Source organism: Anas acuta, chromosome 13 (genome assembly GCF_963932015.1).
Source record: "Anas acuta chromosome 13, bAnaAcu1.1, whole genome shotgun sequence".
In the NCBI taxonomy this organism is placed as follows: domain Eukaryota; kingdom Metazoa; phylum Chordata; class Aves; order Anseriformes; family Anatidae; genus Anas; species Anas acuta.
Genome location: NC_088991.1, coordinates 4,295,004 through 4,320,476, shown reverse-complemented (window position 1 = coordinate 4,320,476; position 25,473 = coordinate 4,295,004). Strand labels below are relative to the sequence as shown.

General features: G+C 40.9%; 1 protein-coding gene across 8 annotated transcripts in view; it reads right to left on the bottom strand.

Moving 5' to 3' along the window:
• ATRX (ATRX chromatin remodeler) overlaps positions 1-21,773 on the bottom strand; it is an 84,999-nt gene extending 63,226 nt beyond the window's left edge. Inside the window, exons 1-9 of one of the 8 annotated variants that reach the window (XM_068696947.1) lie at positions 21,579-21,772; positions 16,632-16,805; positions 11,383-11,495; positions 9,493-9,624; positions 8,200-8,255; positions 6,801-6,853; positions 5,037-5,161; positions 3,652-3,771; positions 55-164 (exon numbers count right to left, since the gene is read on the bottom strand). In XM_068696947.1, the coding sequence (XP_068553048.1) occupies positions 55-164; positions 3,652-3,771; positions 5,037-5,161; positions 6,801-6,853; positions 8,200-8,255; positions 9,493-9,511 (483 nt within the window). In that variant the 5' untranslated portion in view covers positions 9,512-9,624; positions 11,383-11,495; positions 16,632-16,805; positions 21,579-21,772. Of the gene's footprint in view, positions 1-54; positions 165-3,651; positions 3,772-5,036; positions 5,162-6,800; positions 6,854-8,199; positions 8,256-9,492; positions 9,625-11,382; positions 11,496-16,631; positions 16,806-21,578 lie in introns of those variants that run through there. The other 7 variants (XM_068696948.1, XM_068696946.1, XM_068696944.1 and 4 more) reach the window with 7 other exon arrangements.
• Positions 21,774-25,473: the final 3,700 nt, after the last annotated feature.

The window sequence follows — 25,473 nt, the reverse complement described above, 5'->3', positions numbered from 1 at the left end:
TGACATTTCAAACAAAAACAAACAGTACAAACTGTAGAACTGTTTACCACATACCTTACAAATAAGAACTTTCAGTGTAGGATGTCTATAGATTGAATCCTTTTGAAAATGGTTCACCTGTTGCCCACAAGCTGTACAGCTTACAATTCCATGTAGTCCTTCCTCTATAGAGAGGATTATAAACCACACATTAATTCTTTTTATTAATTTTTTAAAAGAAATCTGTATATCTATTTCATTTTCTTACAGTATGTCGGCCTGTTACGTTCTTTACCACCCAGTGTCAGAGAGATGTTTCTGCACTGCTCACCAGTTAAAGATTGGAAGAATTTTCCTCTAATTATTATACTCCACTTGGGATCAAAATACATCTTTTCCTTTGGGAGACTCAATTTGAATTAACTGGTCATCTCCTGAGATCACACCTAAATATGCAAGTCATCACTAAAAATCTTTCAAAGCCCTGATATCCTGTATAACCTTCCTCTTTTACTCTTTAAATGGAATTTTATGAACACGGTTTGTATTATGATGGTTCTTTCACACACAGCTTTAGTTTCTCAGTGAAAAAGACTGGAAACCATTACAGAAGGTATATGTAATGCTTTTAAATAATGTCTGAAAAATTCTCTTTCAGTTTTGTTCCCTTCTTGACTTCTTGTTTTTAAAGTACGGTTTTGCTGTAATATGTACGTTCTCAACATCTTGCTGACTGTTCTCTTAGTTCTGTACCACTCTGGTGCCACGTATACATTTGGTCAAGAAACCATCTCTATGTTAATCTACTTCTAAAGGCAGTGAACTTAGGGTTGGAAGGCTTGCTCTCTGCCAGGCTATTAAACCAACTAATTAATACTGTGAGATATGAGACTCTTTTCTTTTCAGCAGCAATGATGCTTCCAAGGAGGAAAATCATTTGAGAATGCTTATACATTAAATTAATATGCTGTCAAAAACTTAATTTGGGATCAAGTAGACAGAGGTTTGATACAGGCTTAACTGTGACTTGCCATTTGCTGTCACGTTCAGTAAGTAGTACAAGGAAATTGCCTCAAATATTTAACTTCATGGTTATAGTCTGAGTACAGACTATCAATAAAAAAATAACTACTACACAGAATAAGAACCAAGCACCAACAGAACAATGTTAAGGAACTGAGTGGACATATACACAATACAAGCTACTAACTATTAGCTCCTGAAGCACAATCTCAAATAGACTGCAGTTCAGTGAGAACAGCTAATACATCCTTACAATTCAGTGAAAATACCAGGTCTGAAATTATGAATGCAAAATGTGTTGATTTTAACTTCAACGCATGCAATCACACATGCACTGCAGAGCTTGTAGATTTTCAAAACATCCCATATGACCTCAAAAGCTCAAGTGCCTGTTCCAAATTCTGCACTGTCCTTACTGGGTGTAAGAAATGGAGGGAGAACAAGCTATTCACTATCAAGTCCCAAGCCACTTCCACCTTCTCTACAAATTTGAGGGGATAAAATACTGCCTTCTTCCTAAAATCTGCAAGTTAGCACTAGAAAAAAAAAAAAAAAAGGTATTTTTGAGGCAAACCTTTGTAAACCACATTACTACTACAAATGATAGAGGTCCGAAGAAATGAAGTAACTATTTATTCATTAATACTGAGAAACTACTTTTAAAAAAACATTCCTAACTATGAGTTTGTTAGTAAAAACACAACCATAACCATGCTGCAGACACAGAAGTTGCAAATAAGGACTGACACAATGCCTTTTAAGAGTGCTGGGTAAGACCATTTGGATGCTACAAAGGCAAGAGAGTTCCGTTACTACTGACATTTCTAACATAAAAAAGACACGTAACTCCTAATGAGAATGTGTAGATGCAGTCTGCAAAAAACAAGATGCACTGGCTTTTTTTCTTTTTTTTTTTTTTTTTGTTCTTGTTTATTTACTCATGCTGTGCATAGAATTCAGTATGTAAAGCAGCTGGGACTACATGCTTGCCTGCTTAAATCCGTAAATGATTGATCTTGCATGTGCACAGGCCAGGCACCTCACTGTAGCAGCAAGAGAGAGGCAGAGGGCCACATCCTTTAACTAGGCCTGCTGCATGCAGCAGGTGCAGAATAGATCGATCGACACTATCTGTTCTGCACAACTGTTTAGACACATTCCTAATCCAGCTGTTCTTGAGGTAGGCTGTAGCCACAACTCTCTCCTGGTTACTCTTCCTGTTCTGGAAACAGGGACAACAAAGGAGAAGGCGCTACCTATTCCATTTCATTCAAAGTCAACAGGAACTTAACATATATATGGGAGAGCTTCAAAAATAAATCATACAAAGATTACCAGCAGTGACACAAATACAGCCGAGTTTGCCCTGGGTAAAGGCATGGTCTATAACTCTTACTATTCCTTCCAAAATAATTGTCTTCTGCAAGGCACCAACACATGAGTAACAAATCCACATACACAAATGAGGGCCCTCAAATTCTCTAGGGTCAGAAAAATAAAGCTGGAAGGGCAAGTTATGAATTGTCCTGAGGATGCGCACACAGTCCACAAAGCTCAAGCAGAAGTCCTAGCTTTCTGATATTATAGCCCTGAAGATTTCAGTTGGACCTCTTGTAAACTGTTATAAACACAAATGTAAAAATTATTTCCCTACATGCTAAGTAGGATGTCTTCCATTAATACCACCGAACTTTCAAAGACAAATAACTTAGAGAAAGCATTAGTGCTCAAAACGTGATCAAACACATGCTTGTGTATGCACAAGCAAATTTCCTCGTAGTTGTGTTTTACTTCTCGTCAACCACATATGATAGAAATAACACTTATAAAATTACAATGACTTTAAAAGAGAGTATTTCAAATGACACAATGGGAAAAGTTAGGGTCCTGGGTACTGCTGCTGGTGTGTGAACTAAGGTACTGCTAGGAGTATTAAAGAAAATACCTGATTTCTTATTGGCTAGTTTGTACATAACTCCCTCCTCACCCCCTTAAGTTTTGGAAAAATATGAGAGAGAGGAATTTGTTATCCTTAGAAGCTACCTAACTTCTCCTGAGTTTTAGTAGAGGTTATGAAAAAACAAGCTAGCAAAGCAGCTTCTCCAAAATAATCTTTAGAAGGGCACACCAATGGGGAATCTCCCCCAAGTTTAAAAAAATAGACAAGAGAAAGCCTTTGAATTCTCTCAGAGGCTTCAGCTTTCTTGTTAGCTCACTGATTGGTAGCTATGTCTATATGTGCCCCTGCTCAAACACAATCATTTTCTTGGTGAGTCAGTGAGCATTCCCTTACCAATGCTGTTCCAATATAATTCCTTAAAAAAGGAACCATTAACACCTGCTTGCAAGCAAGCAACTGTTCTCAATACAAAGCAAGAAGGGTCCATATGGAGTACCTAATGATGCATCCTATAGCTACTGAAAATAAGAAGTGTAATGAGAACTAATCTTAGCTTTCACTGCTGCATTGCAGGGGCAGCAATGGAGGCTAATTTCAGCCAGCTAGAATCCTTAATGAACAAAAAGCCAGAAGAGTGGAGGTATTTTTAGGATAATTTATTAGAAATATGAACAATTTTTAGATGTACCAAATGTGGTCATAAGCAGCAATTTAAACCCGTTTTAATAAATGTTTTAAATTGTATTTACCTCCACGCTTTTTGGGAGCTTCGGGTTTCATTTTAACGGTATTTCTGCTTCTAAATTCAGGCCCTTTAAAATCATCTTTGTCTTCATTCAGCACTGGCTCAGGCTGTACAACCACTGTACCTAGAATAATTCCATTTAGAAATTGGAAACCATTACACATCCAAATGAAGTGCAAGAGTCTTGTTTAAATAAATGCCAACATAGTATCTTTAAAAAAAAGTGCAATTTGTTGACAGTTTCAAATGCACAGGTGTTCACAGCACAAAAAAATTAAACACCACACACTGCAAACTATGTCCATTTTGTAACTGTAGGACAAAAGCCAAAGGCTATGAGGAGCAAGTTGTATGCTCTCTGTCCTGGTGGGATATGTGCAGAAGTGGATTATCAAACTGCTGGGAATTTTTCAGTACAGGAATTTGCAGTGCAATGCTGCAACTAAAGAGCTTGGGTTGGGTCACTTAAATCTAGTAGAAGCCTAAAAGTAACTACTCTTCTCTCTCTCTTCCCCCTTCTATCCAGTTTCCCTCATCTTAATTTATTTCAGCATGAAATAAATAAAAGAACAATAGAATAAAACCTTTTTTCATCCTAGTAAAATTTAGAAAATCACTTTTTATTTAAGCAAAGACCAGTAATAATCAAAATTATGTGAATTAAAAAACATCTTTCCTACTTAGAGCTCAGTTTTAATACTTTTGGTGTGAGGACACTGGAAATAATCCAACATTCTGAAAAAAAAGTAATTTTCAAGTGACTGTTTTAATGACTGCTACTCATGGAGTAAAACAGTAGCAGTCCCTCCAATGTTTCCTGTAACTTTCAGAGGTAAGAAATGGAGATTAATCAAAATCACACTATAGTTAAGAAGAACAGGATGTAAAGCTTATAGTAACAACTATTTAAAAGGTTGCTTAAAAATAGATATAATAATTAAATTTTTCCCCCCACATTCACTTTTACTTCTTTTGATCTATTTCTCCTCCAAAGACAGAACAGTAAAATAAGTCAGACTTGCAAGTGACAGAGTTTGAGACTTCTACCCAAGAACAGAAATATTTTCTCTGCTATATGGTGGTTTCGTACACATGGCCATAGACATCTGAAATTAAGCCATCAGCACATCCTGGTACATCCACATATTACAGGATGCTGCGTTCAAAATTAAAGGTGCTTGGAAACAGGACTTCCTCTTCTAAGTGTTTGTGCAGGGGTCGGGCAGGGAGGTGTGCACGTGTACGTGAATGTGAATGTTTATACGTAAAAGCCAACAGGACCTAGAAGAGGTATTTTACTAATACTTGTGCGTTCTGATTAAATATTTATGCTGCATCATAATCTTCACTAATTTGCTGATTTCAGATACAAAGAAAGACATGAACTACCTTTAGGCAAGCTTTTCATATCAACATCATTTTCTGAGTTTTCATTTGAATTATCTTCATTTACAGTCTCATCTAAGATTTGTTCATCATCTGATCCAACATATTTTGTTACGACTGTAGGTTTCCTGTACAGACAGAAAAAAAAAACATGCTGTGACAAACAGTACATCCTGTGATACAGGTAAACCTAATTGGGGAAACCTCTATTTTAATTCATTTAAAACACAAGGGGGGATGCTATGAGTTATTACAGTAAGTAAGCTTTACAGTAATTTTCTTACTAGGACAAGGAACTCTTCCCTCCTATGCAAAATCAAAAGATACACTAATAAAGGATTTTTGTTTCACATTATTTGCTGTATGGTTTTGTGGTCATATCAAGGTTTCACATGCTTTTAAAAAGGTATACAGGAAGTCACATTTTTATAAATAAAAAAAAAAGCCAGAATGAAACCCAAGTGGATGTCTACTCAGAAATGTTATACATGGTTCCAAGTTTAAGAGGCAGCCCGAAGAGAACACACAGATATTAGCAAATGACAAAAAGCAGCTTGGCAGAAGAGACACTAGCAATTAAATAAAGGAAATGCAGAAAGAAATTAAAAAGCTGACTGTTGAATATAGAGATCACTCTCCAGAATTTCACACAAAAGTAACTCAGAACTAACACCTTAACATGAAGAAATACACTATGTCAGGGCAGGGAAAAAAAATAGCGTAATTTCAACAATTGTCAGTAATACCTAGGTATTACTGAAGGTAACAAAGACTACTTAGGTCAGTGCAGGATGCTGTTTTTTTCAGTATCAGGCACAGCGTGGTAAGTGCATGAGGGACACTACATTTAACGATAGACAGAAAGCAAAAACAAAACTGCCAAAATTATATAAACAAAAAAGTTTGTCAGGAGACTGCATTCAGAAGATGAGGGAGAAATTAAAATCAAATATGAAACCACATTTGCAAATACAGAATCAAGCCAAATACAAAAAGGAAGAATGAAGAGTGTTATTTAATTCCAGCAGATATGATACAATAAACAAACTTTGATAAATACGAGACTGAAAAGAGATATATACTGCTTAAGAGCAGTAAGAAGGAAGATGCTCAAATTGTGCACTTAGAAGAGCTCACCTATCTACACAGCATAGTAGAATAATAAAAAAAATCATGAAGGACATAACCTGAATGAGCATCAGCTGAGAGTAAAAATGAGGAGTTCTATTAGAATAAGCCTGCTGTTATTTAGGTCACATATAATTTGTCTTCCTCAAACTGCAAACAGTTAACTCCATACTTTTTTTTACAACAAAGAGCAAAAACGGATTATGCAGAAATGCAGCAAATGGCAGCTGCTGCACAGGACAACTTATTAGCACATTTTGATTCTACAGTCTCTTAATAAGGTACATGAAGCTTTTTTTCTGTATGGCCTAGCTTATGTTTTTGGGAGAATCCCATGTGTTGAAAGAGCAAGAGTAAAGTAATTGTATAAGCACCTTTGTCCCAGAGAGCCCGAAGCTGCAGGATAATCTTGTCGTCTCATTATAAATAAATAAAAAAATAGCTTTATGATCTTAGCTTCTTGACCTTGAAAGACTATTGGAATTGTAAATATGCTATAAGGCATTTGTTTTACCAGAACTCTGTTAACTTAGTGGACCTATACTGGTATACACCAAAAGCATCTGATATAGTACAAAGACTTGGCAATACTTCCATATGACTAAAAGTAATTTATTTCCTTTTCTTTTCCGAACCAACCTTTTTGAACGTGATGATCCTGAGGACTTCATTCTTTCTGAAGAGCTGCTGCCCTAAAAACAAGAAAAAAAAGTCACTGCATTGTGACCATGACACCTGTCAACAAAACGAGCTTCCTACATTAACTCAAACACCACCGAAATATCTCAGAAGTCTCCGGCTCTTACAAAATAAAATGAATCAACAGAAGCAATAATAAAAAGTGACACAATTTCAATAGTCAAGCCAGTTCAGTTAACCAAAACCCACAGATTTAGTTTAAGCAGACTTAAGACTCCAAGGAGTCGTAATTCCTTTACAAACATGTTTTAAAATAGATGTCACCAAACCCTAAGTCACTAATCTAATGCTCACAAACCTCACTAACCATCTATCTTGAGAGAAATTAAGAGAGAGTGCTGCTGTAAATTAAATTGAGACATTCACAGAAAGAAACTGCACATCTCAAGCACTCTCTCCATGAAACTGATGAAATTTTGCCCTTGCAATTGTCAGCTCCCACCAATGTGCTGTAAGTTCTCAGCTTTCTGGAGCAGGGAAAAGAACAGGTCAGATCAATGACCATTCGGAATCACAAACAGGTCTGGGGCCTCTGAGTCTGTGCATCTTCACCGCAACGGTAACTCTTCCGCGATTAGTGCACAGAAGAATGGTCTAACTCACCTCACAGTGTAAAACAACACTGAGCACACACACCTCTGTCTCCGTACTGCTGCACACTTTCACTTTTTATACAAGTCACTGGGATTCCTCACAGCACCTCAGTGCTGCAGTAGCTTACACAGCTCTGTGAGCATCTATTGTTATCTCAGTAATATGGTATGAGTGTAAACAAGGGAGAACAATTCTTTAAGCAAAAATTAAATAGGAGACTTTACAAGCAAATCAAAGAACAGAATTAAGGAGAAAAATAATAACTGAATTTCTTTAAAAAGAAGTCACTTTGCAATACACTCAGTCTGAATAAATTAACAACGCTGTGTTTCCTAGCAAAAACGCAGTTGCACGCTTTAGGTAAGCATAAGTTAACTCTCTGAAGTGCATTAGAGACATTTTACCCAGGAATTATTGTACATCAGAAAGAAACAGAGAAATCATCCAAGTAAACCTGTGTATTTCAATAATTTAAAGAAGGGGATGAGGGAGAAGCAAGATGGCTTGCATATGCCTAAATCACATCATCATTCAGAATTTTAAATTTACTTTTAAATCCGTTCTATAATATTTTACAACTAAAGTTTCTATTCAGCAGACAGAATGTTTTCTGCATATGATTCTGACAACGTTCTTTAAGCGTTTATTGTAAACAGCAACCAAGTGAACTCTGTTCCCTACACACCCACACCATTCATTCTGTACTAGTCATACAACTAAAATTCAAAAGCATTTTTATTCCTACCTCTTCTCTGTTGTTCTCCATTGATGTTGGACTACTCTCAGGTTCTCTACTTTTACCTACAGAGATAAAGGAAAGAAATCCACTGAAACGCAAGAAATATTAGCAGTTCTTCACATTGCATCTCATAGCATTGTTTATATTTCATCGGTGTAAGTACAGATGACTGTGTAACTTTCACAGAACTTTGCACAACAGCAAAACACAGCTGACTGCATGGCATAAATCTCACAGAAACCATACAGGAATTACTTTCAGTTTTTTAAGTTGCTGCTGTGCTGAAAGAGAGCCTTCCCATTGCTGAAGAAATGAGAGTGCAGCTGTATACGCAAGGATAATAGAGTCAGTGTATTTTTTTTTTTTTAACTCTAAGAAGTTAAGTATTTTTCTTACATGTTTTGACATTAAAAACACCATCTTAAGTCTAGGATCATGGAACTGCACAAAAAAATCTGTATGATAGAGAATTCTCATTTCTTGATCTTAGTACCTTTGGAATATAAAGCCTAAAGACAGGTAACTTATGACTACCTGTTCCATCCACCTGTCCTAGTGATGGAGGGGAGTTTCTAGTTCAGTGGTTTAACGATACTCGTACACAGTTGCTCAAAAACATAGCAATAGCACTATTTTAATAGATGCACTACTAAAAAACATGCAAGTATAGTGATAGTGTAATTACAGGATGAGTATCGTTACCTTTTGTGATAATAGAATGAGACTGCTGGTATTGCAACTTACTATTTCCTGATCCTTTACTCTTGGGGGAAAAATAAAACTATAGTATTTTATATTAAATAAATAAATGGAAAATTTCATGCTGAGTATTTGACTTTGGCTAAAATGTACCCAAACAATTTATCCTAAATTATCCGGCCATTTCTGCATGCAAAGCTGGAGAGGGGAATCAAAACAGACAAAAAAAGCTTCTGCCCCCACCCCCTTTCAATACATAAAATCTCCTGTATGGAATAGTAGTGGCTTTCCCCCATTTTGAGGGAAGAACCTGAAATCTGGCAGAAGGGTTCCATTTCCTTTGGAGATGGGACCCTGCCTCACTTCTACTTTTGACCAGTTTTGCCCAAGTACTAAATCTATTGAAGATAACACAGTTTGTATATGCTTAGTACAGGTTTCTTCAATTCTGGTAGATAAAGCCTGCGGATTCTACCTTCTGGCTGCCCATGCGCTGTTCCCGAAAGCAACTGAACATGCTCCCTCATCTCAGCTTCTACATGCGCCATCCCCGCATTATGACCGAGCATGCTGCATCCCCTCCCAGCTCCTAGCGCTGACCAAACTGCACATGCTCCATCCACTCCAGGGCTAGGGGAGCACAGGATTTCCCCTGTGACTGCTGCTCCAGGGCCGGTCACTTGAAACAAGAGCAGGAACTCAGTCTCTCCTACGCTCTCAGTGATCCTCCTGCTGGCACCCACGCAATGTAGAGGGAGACATCCGATTCGAATGCAGAGAGGATAAAGAAACATTATTAAGGCTGTAAAATCAAGTGCTCAAAAATTAAGAAAAGCCAGAATCAGGGTCTTATCAGTGTAATTTCACTTATCACTCCTACAACCTAAGCATCACAGTACAGTTAACTCCACAGCAGTGCACAAGATCACGTGCTCAACGAGCAACCGTTTCATATTTCAATTGAGCTGTGTTCAATTGACCCGTGTGCGTGGCAAGGACATGCTCCAGCTTCCTCGAGCCACAGCTAACCATCTTCATCTTCATCATCACTTCTCTCCTTACAACATCCCAGTTAATAAGTCATATATCCTCCAAATTCTGGAACACTATGAGATCCCTGACTATAAACAACTGATTTGGCCCCAATCTTGTCCAGTATTTACACTGAATAGGCATTCTGTGGTAAAACATATTTTTTATATATATATATATATTTATATATATATATATATATATATATATATATATATAGTGTAGTTCCTAGAGACATTAAAATTATGCACAGAAAGCTGGGAGGGGAAGTAACTTTGCACAGTTAATTCTGGCATTTCCTAATATTTAATTCTTGACTTTTCAACTTTAATATGTTCTCTTTTTTAAAGAATAAAATCTCAAAAACAACACTGAGGCATGTCTGCTTTTAATTAGTCAGCGTACCTCTGTCTCAAAGTAAATTTGTATTTTGAGGCAAGTATCCAAATTTTACTTCATAACCACGTCGGATAAAGGCAGAAGATTTCTTTCAAAACAGTATGCTCCACAGCTAAATCTCACTTGGAAATATGTACATCTCCACCAGTTTAATTTATTATTCTGTTTAAGAAGTTATTCATGGGATACTTTCTCCAGTGTTAACATTTAATCGGACGTTGACACAAGGCAGATAGCACCACATGGCAGTAGACTCTCAAGATGAAACACTGAATGAAAAGCCGCACACCCGGGTTTATTACTTGTGACAACAGTTTGAAAATAAACTCCACAGCACGGCCAACACACTCGCATTCTCCTGTACCCTATCATTTCAGCACAATTTTTAGCTCATGGAACAGCAGAGTCTGAAAAGTTGTATACCTGTACCCAGTCCCAGTTAAATTTGGAAACAAACTGTACTTGGTACTGTTATGAAATACTTTCACTTTTTTTTTTTAATGACTGTAACCAAAATAAAATGTTTACAATTTGTTACTGATTTCCAACTAGGAAGTAAAAATTTCTAACACCAAATCTGACATACTATAGCACTCTGTTAGTTTTTTTTGTTTGTTTTCTAATGCTTCCAGATTAAATGTAGAAGTAGTTTTTAAGTAATTACAGAAGCATAACCTTAAGAACTTCTTCCTCAACTAGATGGATGACAAAAGCTTTACTTCAGCAGAAGAAATAAAATACTGCCCTTAACCCTTGAGGAAAACTGACCATGGAATCCCTACCACAGCAAACACATGCATGTTTGCTTTCTCAGGTTTCACAGAAGGTAGAATACACCACCAGTATCAGCTCTATTCACAGTGAGAAAACATTCATAACTGAAAGAAATATTGCATCAAAGGCTAGATGTATTTATCAAGATGTCGCCACTTGATTAAATCACATTAGGACTTGGCATAATTGCCCCAGCAAAGTGTGATATAATGAAATCACAACACAAAGCTCTTTGACTTCAGAATCATGTGTATGTTCAAACTGAAAACAAAAGTGTCTTTTTACCTATGGTTTTGTTTTTAGATAACGCTGGAGGAGAATTTGCGTCCTCAGATTCTTCCGATGAGTGAGCCAAGAAGTCATGGAGTTTCTGCACCAATGTATTCAACTTGCTTTCACTGTCAAAACACAAGTAGAATTTGAAGTTAGCTACAGATCTTATGCCCATCAGCAAGCCTGAAAGAAGAAAAGGGAAGTCCCGATTAATACATACCTACAGGAGAAACACAATTATCGCCCAAACATTTGGTTCCGCAAGGGGAATATCAAAAAAAATTAAAAAAGACGTAGTTTTATTAAACATTGTGTTTAAAAAAAAACAACAACACACAAACACATAGGTGCAGCCTTTTTGACAAAGTACTAAGGACGTGTTAACAGAAAAAATAAATATATTTTAAACTGTTTTAAGCTAGACAAAAGTGACTTAAAAATTTCAAGGAAATCTGAGTTGCAATGCTACTGTGACATGAACATAGTGGAAAAACTAATTTAAGATTCTACTTTGTAAGGAGAATCTAAGGCAGTATGAAGCTGAACAGGTAAAAAAAAAAAAAAAATGTTGACTTCTTTATTTAAAAAGTAATAACCTCCGGGGATATAAAACTCTACAAATAACAGCTTTTTTTTTTTTAAATCTACAATGTAAATAACAGGTACACTAAGTGTGACGAATCTACATGCTTACACAAACCTTATAATAAATCAACCTCACACGTTTACACACACACACACACACACACACACTGTATCCTATATTAGTTCTGCTGAAAACCAACCAGGTACGATCAGATCATGCCATTATCTTTGTGTACCAGTATTCGTAATTAATTTATACAGTGTACTACCCTGGGAATGCTCACGAGGCAGTTTCAGATACCAGGAACCAGTAGCCGCGTATCTCTACTCAGTAGAGAGTAAAAGTAGTATTTGTAGTAAATTATTTGTAGTAAAAAGGCCCCACTTTTCCCCTATGTTCCCTCATGATGAGCATTTTATTCCCTCACATTTCATGGTGCTTATTTCAGACTTTTTTTCCACCCACAGCTTCTACAACCTCCCAAGGCAAGTCTGTTTTTCTAACAGCAAGTACCAGAGCAGGGCCAAGGGCAGCCAGCCCCCAGACCACCGCTATCAGAAGTCACCACTCTCGGCTGCTTGGCTCTGCTTCCCTCCCAACCGCTATCAATTCTCCGAAATCTGCCAGCCGATATGTCTGAGTCATCATCCCTTATCTGCTATTAGATACGGCTTCCCAAACTGCTGAGCTGCACTATCTGCTTCATAAGTTAACCCAGTTAAAGGACAGAGGCTTCTCTTCACTGTTTTCTAATCTCCTCATTATTTCCAAAACAGTCTTCTGATAGTACGAGGAAATAAGATTTTCTGTCGCCGTTCTACAGTTTGTGGGATCTTTTGAATATTTATCAGAAACTCAATCCTCTCACCTTTAGCATCTCTACTGTTTTTCTGAACCCATCAATAAATTTATTAACTCCTGACTCTCAAATTAACTCCTACTGCTAAGGAAAATCACCTATTTCATAAAAAATAAGCATGCAGGTGAGAGATCCCTTGAGCAACATGTAGAGGGCATCATCATATTAATTCAAGTAACTACTTAAAACAGTGAAAAGTAACTGTCTGTACAACAGCATTAGGCATCCATCTTAAAAAAAAGAATCGTTTAAAATGATTTTCTGAAGGACTCAAAACAAAATTGCATTTTGTCATGAGAAGATTTTTGTGACTGAGGACAGTTTTCTTTTGAGACTGTAATTTTGGACTATATGCCATCAATCGCTCATGCAACTCTGAAAGACAGTACCAAAGCCTGGGTTATTCTTAAGTGCATCTTAAAATTGGTCTCTCCATCTGTCTAAAAGTCTTCGGCTCTTACTACCAGATTGACACTGCTACGCAACTGCCAGCCCCGGGACCTGTGCTTCCCTTCTTGTCACAGATGGAGGGCACACCTGGAAAACACTGCAGAAGATGACAGTGGTATGCACGCTTCAGCTTTCAGAGACTGCATGCTCTTCAGAAAGGAGCTTAAATGGTGATTTGTCCACAGGAAGTTTTAAAAAATGGAAGAGTTGCTCAGGATTATTTGACAGTAGAAGCACGTAAAGAAATTTTATTTTCTTTCTAGGTGAAGAATTAATGCATATAAAGAAAGGCAAAACAAAGTTAGTCCTTATCACTAATAAAAACAAAATATGTGGAATACAGTTTATAAAGCATGTGCTCTTTTAGTTTATAAATAACTTGTTTTGGTAATAACATCTTAGAAAATGAGAACTATAGCCAAGTTATACTATTTTTCTCAACATAAAACACTCGGAACACTGTGCATGCATCTTCATGACCAACAACTTGGAACATGATCAGCAGCCAGCTATTGTCTCTTATCCTAACTAGCCTACAAGTATTGTTTTCCGAGCAAAAACATTCGTGCTGACACACCAAAAAATCTACGAACTAATACTAAGAAGCCTCCTCAGCTTGCTTTTCCTCTAGATTATTCAGCATTTTGTACCATAAGCCTGTATTAGCAGTAATAGGTCAAATTTAAGTAAAGGCCTTACACTTAATATACTTCAACACAAAGAAATTGTGATTTAGGGCAATGCTTTCGCACAAAATCCTTATTCCTTGTAATGTATTATCATAAATTGACACAATAGATTCATCCCAACAGTTAAAATGGGTACTAAAAAAATACACAGGAGCCTAAAAACTTCAAAGCACCTCAGGAGCACTAAGGGGAGCAGTCTCCCTCTACCGTGAATCAACTGTGCCTACGCTATTTCCTCGAGCTTCCAGGCTCACACATAAAGAAACAGCTTCACCACCACTCCAGAGCTATTTCAACACTGCTCAGCCTAATTAGAACAGGAACGAAAGGAGAGGTGTCCTACTATTATTGGTTTGGCCATGAACCGGATTTGTGACCTTGAGAAGTTACCGTGCAAGAGCACACTTTCTTACCTAAGCTCCGAGCGGGTGCTGTATGCTTAACCAGCACAGGCCTGGCCCTCAGTGGGAGAACAAAGTCTGCATCAGGCAAACCATGCAGGAGGCTGAATGATGCTCCAAATGAGCAGAAGAGCAGAGAAGAAAAAGGAGGTGGGGGCATGGGGAAGAGGTGGAAGTGTGGTATCCTCGTCAAGCTAACCAAGACACACACCCGATTCCACGTGGCTGTCACCAGCCGTCCCCCTGCGCTTACCCCATCACACAACTTGTTAGTGCATTCATTTTCTGTCTGCTCTCCTCAGGCACCCTGAAAGGAGAGGTGGGAAATGCCCCATCTACTGTCAAGATCCAGAAGAACATTTTAAAAATATTTTCCTTTCAACAAATGAATTCCTCATTCTTCCACAGCATCCCACCAACTTTTAGCCTAAGTGCTGCTCATCTGAATTTCAAATGGCTCTGGCAGTCAGCAGTCCAGGAGCCTTCCCAGCTTAGTATCTATCTCAGTTTGTTTACAAATACGTCTTGCAGATTTTTTCCTTTGAGAGTTCTCAACTGCCTTAAACTCAGCACTCATCTGAAATCTTTGTTTACACCCTAAAAGTAGTTCAAGGGCACAAGTTTTTTAATCCATCTTTACAGTTGCTTCAAGTGAAATCCCAATTACTTTTCACTTTGGAAGCTGAAAGGAAATGCTGCAGAGCAACAACTATTAAGCGGACAAAACTAAACAATCCTTAAAAAATACAGAAAATTAAAACCAGATGTTCTTTCAAACCCCTGAACTGCAGACTAGCATCCTCTCCTTCAAACAGTACGGTCTGTGAAGGACAACTACACAACCCACAGCAGAAGTCTGCATGTTTTAATTAAGACAACAGCAAGAGAAAAGGCAAAACAGACTGCGTGTTAGGACACAGTAAGGTTTGGTGCTGCTGTCCCAACGCAACTGAAAGCACCTCTGATGTCAAATGCTAGTAGAGATGCATCTAAGGCTCTCAAGGAGACCAGAACCCATTTTTCCTAACCTTTCCTAATTCTAAGGCATTACTAACAGGGTCACCTTTAAAAATATCTGCTTTACCATAAAGAAAGCTGAAATTGATGCATTTAATTAAACATCCAGATCCTAAACTGTTAGGAGGTATCCCTTTTCCCCCCTAAAAAGTGTCATTTGCTGTCCTACTGCCTAAGTCTGAATGTAATCAGGCCACCATTCTGTCACCTGCAGACCTTCATAAAAGATTTTCCTGAAGGAAAGGAGAGGTGTTAGACTTGCCCCAACACCGTGATTTCAGTTACAAGGGCAGAGGCTGTACAGCAGTTTCAAACAAAAGCACATCACCATTGTGGCTGAACACACAGGAATGAAATGGCTCAAAACTGCTGGAGAAGGAGAAAGATGATAAATATCTACAAAAGAAGCTGTTCCCTAATCAGAAAAGGAGTGAACACACCTGAAGTGCCATAAAAAAAAAAGCCTACTTCTCTCAGAGAAAATACATGACAAGAAAATAAAACAGCCTATTGTGTCACTTGAACACAAGCATGTGTTTTACAAGGGCAGGGCCATAAAGCACTATTAGCTTTTATTGGGTTTTGTGGTGTTGTTTTTAAACTCAGCAATGGTTTTCCAAGAGCAAAGCAAAATGATACAGCATAGCTTAAATCAGATGACTATTTTGCAAAATACTCATTTCGATACACCAGCCACACCAAAACGAGTGCAGCTTCACAGCCAGGGTTCTCGCCGTGTGTTCGGGCCGACATGACCCGGCCCCACCGCCCAAGGACACAAACCCTCAGCGCCTGCCCACAAATGCCTGGTGCCACGCTCACTTCTCTCCTTCCCCCTCCACTGCAGCACAACAATCGGGGTGATCCACGTGCTGAAACCAATCCAGATTAGAAGTAGCTGTTCCTTCTGCTGAATTCATTTCCCTAATCACCGCTCATTGTACAAACGTCTCTGCAAGCGCAGGCAACTGAGATTTATGAACTTCAGTGGCAGCAGTACATGAACTTGAGCTGCCGTGCTAGGCTAGAGCTGCTCAGGTAAGGGAGACAAAGGAGCACAGCAACCTCTAGGCTGGGAGAGAGCTCTGGAGATCTGCTAGCCCCACGCCCCGCCAGCAGGCTGCCCACGTCCAGCTGGGCTCTGGACACCTCCAGGTGGAAACTGCACAACCTCTCGATAACCAATTCCAGCGTTTGGCCTTTCTCACAGCAAACGAGTTCCCCTGCGGTCAGACAGAACCGTGCCGCGCTGCACTTACTGGATCGAACACAGCCCGGAGATAGCTGAACACTGCAGCTCTGACTGAGAGGAGAGGCGGCCACCAGCACGTCACTGAACGCACAGCTTCTGTTCTGAAGGCTTCATTAACGCAGGTTCCCTCTTATTTGGGTTAGAACTGACTCTGATCCACAGGGGCTTAATCAAGTGATACCTAGCAGAGTTCAAGACACTTGATGATGTGGATGAAATAACTCTGGAGTGTCAGCACAGCACAACAGGCTCAGACAAGTAAACAGAATTAGTTCTCTCCAGACACACAAGGGGAATGGTTCGAAGTCACTAAGAGACCCTTTATCACATTCAAGGAAAATTACACAATTTCTTTTTCTTTAGACGGTACCCAAACAACCCTAACGTGATTCGGCTGAGTTACCACGCTTCGGTGAAAAGTGAAGTTTGTTTTTTTTAAATACACACACACACACCTCCTTTGTTAGTGGGCTTGACTGCTATATGGAAGTCTGTAACTTCCATGGCAAAACAGTCTGCCAACTTAAAACCACTGACTGAAGTCCACCCTTTGAAAACCTAAATACTGTGTTTTCATCTTTATGAGACAAAAATCATGGCAAACTGAGTACCTTCATACATTAATTCAGGAAAGAAAGCTGAAGCTAGTATAATACTTAACCTACAAGACAAAGTACTGCTAAAAAAGTGTTAGTACGTTTCATTTAAAGGAGAAGAAGGGCTCCATCCCATGACATCACTTCCCTCCAATTCTAGAATTGCCTTCTCCTTTGTTTCAGTTGTCTTCCATTTTCTGGAATTTGTCAAAGACTCTCAACGAGACCTTATTCATTACAAACTATAAGAGATAAAGCGTGTTCCTTAAAGTCTTCCAGATACTCCCCATCGGGTTTGTTATCAGGTTTTAAGGGTTATCATCTTCCTGAAATGCAAGCTTTTTATTTTCCAAGGTAACAGTCATCTCAGTTTGCCCCACTAACAATGCCGAATTTATTGCCAAAGTTTTTGTTTCACTTCCACCCAACAAGACTTCTACTGCTGGATGTGTTGAGACGAATTCCTACAATTGTACAGCTTTCAGACAAATAAACTGCCTAAACTGCACTGAAGTTGACACTTGGCAACAACCTGGGAAATCAAGGTCTTGATTTTCAGTTTCACTCCTTTTCTTTAAAAATAATAATTAAAAAACAACGTCCATCAATCCGTCATCCATCTTGCACGACAACTGCCTGGGGCTAGTTGTTATAACTAATTATGACAGCTTAGTACTCTCTCTTTACTAAATTAGAGAGCTTTACCTACCATCTCTGGAAGTCAATATAAAACCTTCTATGATATTCACCACTGACTTTTTGTCAATTTCATCTTTTCCCTCCTGACTCACCACCAGAACAACGTGCAGTGACCTATCCATGAACCAACTCGTACTTCCACACCACCTACGGGCACCGACTCCAGTGATACGAAACATGATTTCCTGGGTTCAGCACTATCCCTAGGCTTCCCTGTTCATACAAGGCATATCTAGTGATCCCAGCATTTGTCACAGGCTTTTTTTTTTTCCTGGAGAACACAACACATTGGTGTTATTTTATGTTTTGACATTTTCTTTTTGGTGGGTTACACGCAAGCCAAAAGCACCAGCTCTTCCTCCCTTCCGGCAGAGGCCGCGAGTGCACGTGGAATCTTATCCTCGTCTGTAATGAAAACGGGAATTTCATGTTACAACAGTGTCAAGGTATCCCTGTACCACAGCAAATTATTCCACAAAGAATGAAGGTACCTTCAGTCAACCCCTACACAGACCACAAGATAAAGTTCACAAAACCCTAGGAGATGGAGCTATGCTGAAACAGAAACTACACGGCCCCTGCAAGAGGAATCTCCTTCAGAGGGATTTCAATTTCACTTCAGCAGTGTGAACACATTGGCTCGGGGCATCTCGGAGAGAAGATGACAGCCAGCCTAATGTTTTGATTCTTGAAGAGCAACGCCCATTTCACAGGGCTGTGTGGAAGACTGCTAGCTTCCATGCACCTTCGGAGAAGGAGGATGATTACTCCAGACTTACTTCCTGTTAGATTACTGTGGCATTCAGTAGCACGCCTCACACAACCTGTAGTGTGACAGGCACCTGGGACAAAGACATTCAAGCGACCCAAAAACTTAAAAGCTGCAAGTTGGAAAGCCCGATGCATAAAAAAAGTTGACATGAAGTTTATTTTACCAGCTTATTACTTGGTATCACTACACTTCCTCCTCGACAGTCCAAGCGAGAGTAAGATCCAAAATTTCTTCTTTTTCTATTGTTGTGCTTATACAGTATGATCTCCGAAATGGTAGGAACAGGTCAGGTCACTATGACAAAAATTCCTCCACTCTTAAAAAAAATAAAATAAAATCAAGTTTCATATACAACTGTGGTCCAAATATCTTCATCAACGTTTACAGAAGCAGGAATTTTTATGTTTCTTAGTCAGTTACTCCAATTCTCGTCGTGTTTTTCAGCATTCCAAACTTCTCATTTGGATGCAGAAGATTCCTACGTTCTTATAATTAAATAAGGTTATTTCCTATGTTGTAACTTGATGCTCCAGAATCAGTGAACTAGTAGAGAACAATTACTTTACTTTTAAACAGGAAAAGTCTTCCAGAAGTAATGGGAGATTTTCAAAAACTCTACAGCCTGCGCATCCTCTAAACAATTCCACCAACAATCCCCTAGCTGTGTTTCTGCACACATCTTAAACAGAAGCTGAAACAAACACGCAGGGATACCGTGCAGGTTGACAGCAATGCAGCAGCTGCCAGGCCAACAGGTCTCGCTGGAAATGGGAGCAAAGTGTGTGCGCGTGTGCGAGGCCTTGCTAAAAATGGGAGCAAAGAAGTATGTCTGTGCATCCGTGTGTGTCTGCGTGTGAACAAAAGGCAGGAAGAACACCTTTGCTTCTCCATCAAGACATTACCATATCAAGGACTCCTTCGTGGTGCTTTTCTTTTCCCTCTCATTCTCTCCAATTCCAGTATTATTAGAACTTGAATTGACATAAATAAGAAAAAGCCCTTGCAATGTGTTCATCAGCTCACAAACCCTATGGCACCCAACATCTTCCCTACTTTCTAACACAGAACTGTTTTTACACTCTTCAAGATGAGCTCCACGTGGGATAAGGATTACCAAAAACATTTGGACTGAGAACTGAGTTCATGAACAGAAGGAAAAAAAAACCTCTGAAGCACCAAAAAATACAATGTCAGACTACTACTGAGTAGTTTGTCAGGGCCCACTTACTGTGTGGGACAGATTCAGTCTCAAATTGACCTCATACGTACTTTTTGATCTTTGAGGTTACAAATGAAACACTGCAACGATCCCATTTACCTTTCTGTCTGCAGGTCATCTGAAAAATTGAGTGGAAAAGGTACGAGCTTCTGTATCCTCTTAATTCCACTGAAGCATAAAATAAAGCAGCCTCTTAGCATTCATGCCAGTTCTTGTGCTAATGACAATCTAAGAACATGGAAAGAGTTAAGTATAACACATTCATGATGTAGACCAGGAACAAGAAGTTGATAAAGAAGGAAGACAAAACAGAATATGGGAAAATGGGGAAAAAATACAACAGCTATGATAAAGGAAAAAGCAGAGAGGTCCAAATGGAAGAGTGTTTTTCAGAACATGCAACACTAATTATGACTGTAAAGATGTCAGTAATTAGGCAAGTTCTTTTTGCTACGGAGAAATCAAGCTCTACTCTTGATTCTTCAAGACTTGGAGATGAAAGAAGCAAAATCCGTCAACCAGTATTTCAGTCTACACATAAAATAATTGATCCAACACAAAACTGGTTTAAGCTGTCAAAGTACTTTAAGAACACAGGGTAAGAAGAGGAGTAATAAGGAGACGGAGAGATGGGCAATCCCTGTCTTACAAAATGAAGACAACATGCCTAACAAACTTAGCTGTTGAGGAGTCGTGCACCACGTAACGTGTATTTGTAATGCTTATGAATCGCACCTAGCACGTGATCAACACCAGCAACGATGATGATCACCTTGTAAACGTTTTCTGTTAAGTCCACGTATGTAATGTCCTCTGAAGTTGTAAGGCTGTAAAACCAAGTTGTACCCAAGAGCAAAGCTCTACTGTTTTGGCCCCTAAGTTTTGGCTGAAACTAAACGGTGGTTGCGAGCTGCTCAGGTCCGAGACGGGCGAGGATGCACAAATACACAGGGAGGGGAAAGTTTACCCGAGTTTCCGTACCCGGGCTGCGTGATGCTCGCCCTACCGCTACCACACGGCAGCCACACACGGCGCAACACCCCCTGTGTACAAACCTGTGTACAAACCTGTGCACACCCCTGTGTACATCCCTGAGCCTCCCCGGCCGCCCCGCACACGCGTGGGGCTGTCAGCGAGGCGCGGAGCCCCCTGAGGCACACAAAGCGCACTCCGTCCCGCTGTAACATGGCGCCTCCCTCCCACAGGGGCTCGGGCGGCCGCCGGACTTCGCGCAGCCCCTCGCCAACAGCGGCCTGGGGGCTGTGCGCGGCGTGAGGAGCCCGGGAGAGGCTGAGGCGCCGTGAGGGGGCAGCCCCAGAGGCCGGGAGGGGGGGGGGGAGCCGCCTGAGGCAGCGCCCCGCCGCCTGAGGGGCCGCTCCCCGCCGCCGCCGTCCCCTCCCCCGGCCCCCCGCCGCCATCCCCTCCCCCTGCCCGGCCTCCGCCAGCCCCGGGCCGGGCCGTGCCGAGCGCAGCCCCGCCCCAGGCGGGCCGAGGAGCCGCCGAGCCCCGGGCCGGGCCGGGCGGTGGCGCCGCCGCCGAGGGCCGCGCGTGAGGCGGGAGCGAGGCGCGGGTTCCCTCCCTCCTCCCCCCCCCCCCCCCCCGCGTCCTCCTCGATCCCCTCGCGGCCGTTTTGTCGCCGCGGCGGCGGCGGGCGGGCGGCGGCCGTACCTCATGGGCTCCGCGGTCATGTCTCCGCCGCCGCTGCTCGGGGCGGCCGGGCCGGGCCGGGCCCGGGCTCAGGCGCTGGAAGCAGACAAAGCCGTTAGGGCCGCCATCGCCAGCCCCGCCGCCATCTTGTCGGAGGGAGGCTGAGGGAGACCTGCCTCCTGCCGCCTTCCCCTTTCGCTGCCTCCCATTGGCTCCTTGCCGCCCCCAGCGATTTTCCAATTGGGCGGCGGCGGAGGGGGCTGTTGCTAGGGTCGCTCACGTCACGCTCCCGGCTTCTCCGCGCTGATTGGCGGAGGGGAGGCTGACATCACCGGAGGGGGGGCTGACGTCATGCGGGGAGGGGCGTGACGTCATTTGCAAACAAGGTGCACTGACGAGGGCGGCCGGCAGGGGGCGGCGGGGGCGGCCCGGGGCTGAGGCCCTGCCCGCGGCCGCAGGGGGGGCAGCAGCGGGGGCTGAGCACCCCCAGGGACACCCCCGGCCCTCATTTGGGGCCAGCAGCAGCTGGGGGCGCCCATCTTATTCTCCAAGTATGGCACAAAGGCAGTGCGCGATGGGCAGTGGGCGCCATGCTGAGGGGATCCAGGCTGGAGGTGTCAAACAGCGCCCAAGGGAACCCGCTGCTGCCTCGTGTCAGCCCCAAGTTCTCCCCTGGCTGCAGTTTCCACATGAATTCATCTCCCCGCCTGCCCAAAACAGAAGGGCGCACCCCTACCGAGTCCCGTAGGGCTCAGAAGTACAGACGGGTGGCAATCAGTCAGCTCTTACAGAGATAACCAGCTCCCAGAGCTCTTTTTCTTTTCCCCCTCCAGAAATAATGAAAAGTTTCACCTCGTTTCATATTGCAATGTGCAAAGTGAGGGAAAAATCTTAAGGGAAGCCTTGTCACCTGAAGCATAACTTCTCTTTAGTACGTATTTTATTCTAAAAGGCAATGGCAATAGAATAAATAGCATTCGCAGACCTCTCAGACATACAAGCCTGTAAATCCCAGTGAAATTCTACAAACTGGTCTAGAATTTGTTTTAAAACTTCGCTTTTTACCCAAGAACTGCACCCCGTATTTGCTGATTTTTATTAATGCCAAACAGCAGACTTAATAATAGCTTTTGGTACCAAAAGCTATCTCGCAGTCAATACTGCCATTCTAAAAGACCAAAGCATCGCTTGCCTTTTAATCCAAGTCTCAGAAGGAAAAACAAGTCAGCGTTAACTCTGACTCCTACAAATTCACTCAAGAAAAATGCCAAAAGCCATCGTAATTTTTAGCCACCCAGCAGATTAAGCTGGAAGCATTACCTATTCTTAGCTCTGCATCAATATCTCAATTGTGTGATTAAAATAAGACAAAACGCTTACTTTCAAGGGATTCAGCCTTCTTTATGGCAGGCTATTGATTTACAACTACACAGAAACAACACTAGAGTGGTAAATACATCTATATCCTTGGGAGATGGCAGGAGGTATTTAAGAAGCAGGTTAAAAATAAATTTGCCTTGAATTCCTAACTTGTACCAAAACATGCACATTGCAAGGAAACCGTAGTGTGAAACAAGGGCCAGATAAAGTACGAATCTCCCAACAACTACCCCAAAAGACGAATTCTGATGCTATCAAGTTGTCAAAAAACAGGTTGCAGGAAAACAACAAAATGCAGATGTGGATAAATATTGTGTGCATCTCTAAAAACCATTCTGCACAGCTAGCATGCCTACATTGAAGACTGCCTCGCACAGAGGACCACTTCCCCAGAGGCTCTAATAGGCACTGCTGCTCCCATGTACTTGGAGGAATAAAGATTCAGAGCTTAGCTAGCAAGAGAAACCAAGCACCGCTGTTGAGCCTCGTCACCGATTTCTGTCACAATAGTAGTAATTAGTTTTCTTAAGTAGATATTAGCCTACTTTTACGGAGAAACGGATGAAAGATGTGTATACTTACCAACTGACAAGAGAATATTTTAACCGTATGTGCTCTTGACCTAGAAATAGGAACTACGTATACACTTTTTTCAGATTCTTCTCCATGATAAAAGTAGCACAATTCATGGAGAACAGCGTGACACTGTTTGAATTCGTTTTATAGGAATGCTCAAGATCTGAGCTTTTGAATAATACAGATAACGTGCAATAAAACTCATTCTCTATTCATTAGAGAATAAGCATGATAAGAAATGAAAACAAATGACTGCTTACTCAAGAGCCTGAGTTTGTTCTTTCTTTTGCTGTTATTCTTTTCCCATTAATAAAGTTCAAAGTGATGGTGTGCAACCAATTCAGTAGTCGTTTGTATTCAATAGTTGAAGCTTTTCAACATGAGAAAGCAGTAAATATCAGGGTACAATGGAGAAACCAAGTGCCAGTACTTTTCCAAATCATTTGTGGGAATTAATTTCTCACAGCAGATTAAATTCTAACCTCTTAAAAACCACATGCACACATTCAGCACATGATTTTTGGGTAAAGACCTGTTAGTTTTTAAAATGCACTATCAGAAACCATAGCTAATAAACCATGTAGAACCACAAATTATTCTTCTCTTCCCACAGTTCATATACAAGATGATCTAGCATAATATGATAGAGCAGCATATCCAGACAAGCCCGTGAAATTCAGACACCCAGTTTTCTCTGGATGTTCCTAAGCATTTAGGAGGTAGAAGAATTGACCTTCTTCAGTACTTCTAAAAAACCCTACTTTGATTTGTCAGGAATAGAGACCACCGATAAAAGTGTCCTGTCACACTTACTTTTACACCTTTTAACTAAGCTCAGAATTGGGAAGAAGTCCAATAGTTGTGGCTAGGAAACTTCTAAAGCCTCCAGGCAGCCATCATCTCGTAATCCCCAAACACGGACGGCTATCCCGTTACCTGCCAGAAGGTTTAACGCATTCTTACACTCGTGTTTCAATGCATGCCGCAATCATGTGATTGCTTATATCCATCCAGCCATGCAGACAGCATCAGCCGTGGGATGATGAGCACCACACCATGCACAGCACACAAAGCTCAGCGTATTTTCCTTCTTATTGTAGGACCGTAGACAGTCATGCCCCTGAAGGGCACACGCTTCGGAAGCTCCTTTGTAAAAGGCCAGGTTGGAGGAATGGTTATCAGGCACCACTACCAAGATGATCTCTGAACACTAGTGTGGTTTTAAAACAGGAGCTTCCAGTAATCCATGGATTAACAAAATACATTATCTAGATTAATCCAATTTGATTTACTCACTTGCTTTGGGCTTACTTTGTCAGAAAACTGCTTTAATTTTAGCTGGTCCCAAAATGCTACAAAATACACCACAGCATCTTCTCAAAAGCAGAAAAAGCAATCTTCATGGCCAGCCGCATTAACAAAACTGCACAGTCCATTTGAAAATACAGACTATACCATTTTCTGCTTTTATTATAATAAATGTTCTCTAAAATGTGAGCTCTTGGTTATTTCTGAGCTGTTTAATGCCTCACTTGGTAGAGGAGATGGCCTCAAACACACAGTTTTGCATTTCTGTTTTCTAATGCATTGCTTCTTCCACCTTTGTTCTACTGGTCTAGAAATGTGTTACACCAGCCAGTCAGGAGAGATGCATGTGCTGATGGGCCAAAATAATCACCGTGTCCCAAATATAGCTTTTGCCTCAGCTGCTGCGCAAGCCAAATAGTTTATTTCTAGGACTGAACGCTCTCTACATCTGCTACAGGTTTGTGGAAGCACTCAATCATCCTCTGCTCACCTATCACACCTGTCCCCTTCTCCTTGAGCTTCATCTTCAGCTTAGAGAGCAGAAAAAATGTTGGGACAAAGTAAGCATTGTTTTAATTTCATACATCAACATGGGAATAGAAGAAAATCCATAAAACTCTGAACAGGTATACCACCTTACATGAAGTCCTAC